General features: G+C 43.0%; 1 protein-coding gene across 1 annotated transcript in view; it reads right to left on the bottom strand.

The window, feature by feature from the left end:
- TBC1D32 (TBC1 domain family member 32) overlaps positions 1-6,078 on the bottom strand; it is a 93,290-nt gene that overhangs the window by 3,736 nt on the left and 83,476 nt on the right. Inside the window, exon 32 of the mRNA XM_015819906.1 lies at positions 574-762. Within this exon, the coding sequence (XP_015675392.1) occupies positions 574-762 (189 nt within the window). The remainder of the gene's footprint in view (positions 1-573; positions 763-6,078) is intronic.

Below are 6,078 nucleotides of genomic sequence, written 5' to 3' on the forward strand. Positions count from 1 at the left end.
GTCTATAACTCATTCCTGGTAGAACAAATTAACAATTAACAAACTGAAAATTACCATTATAAAACATTTGCTTTTGATGTCTCCAAATGACTAATTTCAAAGTCTTTGTAAACCATAAAAAGAGAATTGGGCATCCTGTTTTTCACAGGCCTTTTGAAGTCCCCTCTGGACTGATTGCCAAAGACAGCAACCAGACAATAGCTTCCCAGTTTAAAGCAGTGTTTCTCAACCTTGACAATTTTAAGGCATGTGGACTTCAACTCCCAGAATTCCACAGCCAGCATTGCTGGCTGTGGAATTCTGGGAGTTGAAGTCCACATGCCTTAAAATTGTCAAGGTTGAGAAACACTGGTTTAAAGGAAGAAAAAACAGAAATATCTCTAGGATGTTAACACAAATGGGATTTTAAGAAGCGCTTTCCGTAATCTACTGAGCAAACCCCGGGGGGGGGGGGAAATTGGGTAACCTCAAATCAGCCATTTTCCATCACAGACCCTCAGCAACCATGTATGCACCACCAGCCCCCGGAAAGACTGGCCAGTCCTGCCGAAAGATAAAAAAAAAAGTGATTACTTTAAGAAAAACTTGAAGATCCTGAGCCTGGGTATGCTGAAGGATCTCTTGCTGAAGATGTTTGAACACAGATATGCACATATATATCTGGTAATCTGGGCCAAGGAAAATACAAATGGCAAGATAATGACAAATCTCTCTCCAGTCCATGTAATTCCAGAAACACTGTGTGAGCCACTGCTGACAGATCTAGAACAACAATAATGAAAAACCCATTAAAAAAACATCATCATCGTTATCTTCATCATACTTTATGATAATACAAGTCGAACATTTCTGACCAATTCAGTAATCTACTATTCATTTAAGTCTTATTTAAACATCTCATATATGGATCATTCTAATCCAATTCTAGTGACAAAGTATTTTTACTCTTTTCTAGTCAAGAATTGTTTTCCCCTACTGGCCATATCACTACTGACAGTAATTTGTTTAAATAAAACCTTTCCTCACTCTCTGTTGTAGGCTGCCCTCCCCAGCCCCCATTTTCCTGGAGGTGAGAGAGAGAACAAGGCATCAAGAATATAAACAAAAGAATTATTGTTTTGATTAAAAATGTAGGGAATAGTGGAAGAAGAAGTATTAAGTATATTCACTTGAGTTACTTTTAAAGTAATAAAAGCAGGATAAAAAAATCAAATAAAGAAATAAAATCTCTCTCTCTCTCTCTCTCATAAAAAACAGTTACTATCCTTTTAAAACTAGAACAAAAAAACGTCTACATCATGCCAAAATTATTTGTGAGGAATCTTTATAGTATCATTTGTACCAGTTTAATAAGTGTTTCAATGAAGAAGAGTTCTATACTTTTTCAATAAATCTGACAAACAGCTGCTTATAAACTGATTTAAAAAGAACACTTTTAATAATTGTTCTCCTCCATATTAAAACTCTGGAACATTTTCTTCAACTAATACTGTTTGGTTAATTAGCCCTACATACTCACAGCCATACTCACAGTAGTACTCGAGTTACGAGTGTAATGGAGCCTGCCCATTCCACTCGTAACTCGAAAACTCGTAGAGTGAATCTCGTACTTTGAATGAGATCACTCCCTTGCTCGTTAAGACGCACTCGGCTTGTTAAGTGCACGTGAGGTATATCAGGGTGGGGAAGGTCATTGGGGGGCTAGTGATGGAATAGGACCCCAAGGCCTCCCCGACCCACTAAGATACCTCATGTTTCCCCCTCCCTTTCTGCTGCGCCGGACTCATTTACCTTGAAAAGCTCCGTCTCCTCTCTGCCGTGGTTTCTGTCTTTGAGGGAGAGGAGAGTTGATGGAGCTCCTGGGTGCCCGTAATATCGCGCGAGTTCAGGCACCAATCTTCTTTTACAGAGAAGGGGAGCCTGAACTCCCATGGTGTTTGCTCCTGCCCCCAACTCCTTTCCGCCACTGCCAGAACAATTTTCACCAGGACGGAGACCTTGGGGGAACTAGAAGCTCCGTCTGCATGCAAATGCACAGTTAGAAATGGAGCGCCTCGCTCTTTGGCTAAGTTTTAACAGGAAAAAGCCATTTCTCAAGTCCTTTCCTAGCCAAAACAAGCCTCTGGAGGGAGCGTGCCTCATTCTTTGACTAAGTTTTTGTAGGAAAAAGCCATTTCTCAAGCCCTTTCCTATCAAAAACAAGCCTCCAGAGGGAGCAGAGATCTCTCTGATGGAGATCTGGCAGAGACTGCAAGCTCCATATGCCTGGAATGGGGGCGTAGGAAACAGAGCACTCCTTTCTGTGGAGTCACACAGGGTGCTTCAAAATGCAGGAAATCCCTGCGTTTTGAATAGCCCCACCAGAGCACAATCCACAATGCCAAATCCTAACCTTCACCACACCCCAGGGTATCCACAATGCCAAATCCTAACCCCCACCCCAGGGCAACCACATTCCTTCACTAACCTCCTTTCCAGCTCTGTTCTCCATGTGCAGGGCAACAAAAGAAGTTTGTGGGACTAAAAAAAAGATCAATCCAACTTTCCAACTTCTCGCAAAAAAAAAAAAAAAAAAGATATCGCAAAGTTGGAAGGTCTGATTGAACTTTTTTTTTAAAAACCGGTAGTCCCCCAAGCTTCTTTTGTTGCCCTGCACGTGATGGCGGAGAACGGAGCTGGAAAGGAGGTTAGTGAAGGGAGGCTTTGGAGAAGCGAGAGGAGACAGGGAAGGGTCTGCTCTGGCTGCCACTGCCTCACTCTGCAGCATCAGGGCTCGGAGGCTTGCTTTCGACAGAAAAAGCCATTTCTCAAACCCCTTCCTGATGAAAACAAGCCTCTGGAGCAAGCGTGCCTCACTCTTTGGCTCCATTTTCGCCTGAAAGGGCTTGAGAAATGGCTTCTTCTGGTGAGAATTGAGCCACAGAGTGAGGCGTGCTCGCTCCAGAGGCTTGTTTTCACCAGAAAAAAAGCCCATTTCTCAAGCCCCTTCCTGGCGAAAATGGAGCCCAAGCACGCCTCACTCTTATTGAGAGCAATCCTACGAAAACAAGTCTCTGGAGTGAGCCAGACTTATTGAGAGCAATCCTGCTCTGTGCCTCCATTTCCTTTCACTCAGATGGAGCAGATAAACTCAAGCCTGCCGCTCAAACACCTTTCATCCAAACAGAGACCCGAGTCACCCGGAGTTTCAAGCAGTCACATTCCTTTCCGTTTCTGAAGTGTCCCACTGCAGGCACATGGACCTTCCAATCTCTCTCAGGTCTGCGTTTGGATAAAAAGTGTTTGAGCAGCAGCAGCTTGAGTTTCTTTGCTCCGTCCCGAAGGAAGAAACCAGAGGTGCAGAATAGGATTGCTCTCAAGAAGACGCAGGTGTGCTGCATGCGTTGGCCTTATTGAGAGCAATTCGCTCTGCGCTCCGTTTCCTTTCACTCGGAGCAGAGAAATTCAAGCCGCTGCTGCTCAATGAGTGAGGAGGAGGATGAGGAGGAGAAGAGTGGTGAGGATTTGTGCCAGCCGGCCGGCCAGGCAAGGACTAGGTCAGGCGGGGTGGGTGGCTGGCTGGCTGGGGAGGGGGATCATGACCGCTCAGGTGGTTGCCGCTGCTGCCAGCTTGGATGGGGTTGCAAGGGACCTGGCCCCGCAATACTTCCCCGCTCAGTTGAAGACTTTGTTCTTGCCCTCAAACTAAGGCTGGTGCACGTGAACGAGCAGTGCACCCGGGCCATGGACAGCATTGGTTCCTGCATCTGTCCGACTCCGATTGCATGCTTTCCCCCATAGGCATGCAAATGAAACAAATACTCCCTCCCCAGAGAATGGAAGCTTCCGAGGGGCATGATCTCTTTTGCAGAGAATTTGTGTTTGAACTCGCCAATATTATGGCACCCGGGAGCTTCCATTATTGGCGCAAAAAGCATTTCCAAGCCGACTCTCTTCTCCCTCAAAGAGAAAGAAACCGCAGCAGAGACGAGACAGATTTTGCAAGGTAAGTGAGTCCGTCCGGCAGGAAGGAAGGCGGAACCAGTTGTGGGGAGCGGGGAAAGGAATAGGGTGAATATTGCACAGCCTCTGCACTCAGTTGCTCGTAAGGGCGAATGACTGCTGTGGTGCTGCAACAGTCGTAATTTTGGGATTTGCTCATAAACACTAGGGGGCGCTAATCACATAACTTTGAATGAATGTTAAGTGAACGCTCATAACTCAGGGATTACCTGTAATACTTTAATTTGACTGCAGAAAGAAACTTTCAGATACATTTTGGGTTAATTTAAGAGTGGTTTACCAAAAAAATGAAACAAAAAACCCCCATAAGAATAAATGACACTGTGACAAATATATTTGTTGCCAAGGAACCTAATAATGATATAATTAAATTTTAGACCACAATTAATTTTCCTGATAACTTTAAACATGCATGTTTGCACCTCAATGTACCTAATCACTCTGTACATAAGTAGTATAGTGAGTTCGTGGGATACATTCTATAAGTCATTGGGGCTGAAGTGGGCACAGAGCAGGATATGGATATATCAGAAGGATGCAGAGAAAGGGTGATTCAAACTGAACACTGATTAATTCTGCCTGCTGCTTTGAAATAGCAAAATATTAAAAAGAAAACTCAGCTAAAATACATGTTTAGTTTTCAAATAAGCAAAAGAATGCTATTTTGGAGGTTCACAGTTGGATTTCCCTGCTGATTACGCACTAGAAATAAATTTAATTTATACAATGAGTTGTGCCCACTGATGTATATTTAAGAATTTGACAAATTATTCTATAACTGTTCTTTTCTTTATAATTTCCAGCTAAGGGTCTCCTACAACCCCAGGCATGAAACTTACTTGAAAGTAAGCTCTTTTGACACTTCTGACAAAGAAATGGTGAACTGATGATGGTTCCGCTAAAAGTGGAGCTGATGACTGCAGCAGAATGAAGAACCACAAAGAGACTGGCTCTTTGTAATTCTTCTCCAGACAAGGAAATGATTTGAGATTGCCCACAAATGCTCCAGACAGCTGCTGTTGTGAGAATACAAAACGGCAGTCTCCTAAGGGTTTAAACTCTGTGAGACAAGGGAATAGCCACCCATCTTGCTCAAACCTCAGTCAGTTCTTTCAAAAGAATACTAGGTTCCAATACTTCCTACTCCAGTCATTTTCAGAAATTGCTTGTAAACTGTTTTTCAACAGTACGAACTTTTGGATTAAAATATTTTATAACTGTGGTGGCACAGTGATTAGAATGCAGTATTGCAGGCTAACTCTGCCCACAGCCAGGAGTTTGATCCTGACTGGCTCAAGGTTGACTCAGACTTCTAACCTTCCAAAGTCAGTAAGATGAAGACTCAGATTGTTGGGGAAAATATGCTGATATTTATAAACTGCTCAGAGAATGCTGTAAAGTACTCTGAAGCGGTATATAAGTGCTATTGCTTTAGCAGATGAGTTTTTTTTCCAATCCTTAATAAAAGAAGTTTAGCTACAAGTTTAAGGACTTAATTCTTTTTTTTTCTTTTGGGATAAACAACAAAACAAATTTTATTTTGGAAAGATACCAAAATATCAAGTGCAGATGGATTTGAAATAAGGTTTTGGAATTAATTATACGAATTCTTTCTGTGGAAAAGTGCTTTTGTTTTGAATACTTTAAAAATAACATGATAGGATGGGATTTTTCCACTAGAGAGAATAAGAAACTAAAGATTACAATGAAAGGAGAAGAACAGTTAAATTTGACTTACTAATACAGAAGGACCAAAATATTTTAACATTGGACAAATTGAAGGATATTTTTGAAAATGGACTAAGAAGTTGCCTCTATAGATAGACTGTGTTTAAAAAAAGCTATGGAAGGACTTCCTGTGGCGAGGCGCCGCCGACGGAGGCTTTTTCCTGAGCCTCCGGCCCGGGACTGCGTCAAAGCCGTCAAAACAGCGCGGATCAGCTGTTTTGCGGCTCGGAACTTTCTCCCCGGGCGAAGGGGAGAAAGTGAGTTTGGCTGGGATAGGGGTTGAGTTCCCTAGTCCCCCCAGGAGCGTTCCTGGGGGGATTTAGGTGAGAATTCCCCCGGAGTCCTAGC

The sequence above is a fragment of the Protobothrops mucrosquamatus genome, unplaced genomic scaffold (genome assembly GCF_001527695.2).
Source record: "Protobothrops mucrosquamatus isolate PMUCROS unplaced genomic scaffold, P.Mucros_1.0 scaffold1016, whole genome shotgun sequence".
Taxonomy (NCBI): Eukaryota; Metazoa; Chordata; class Lepidosauria; order Squamata; family Viperidae; genus Protobothrops; species Protobothrops mucrosquamatus.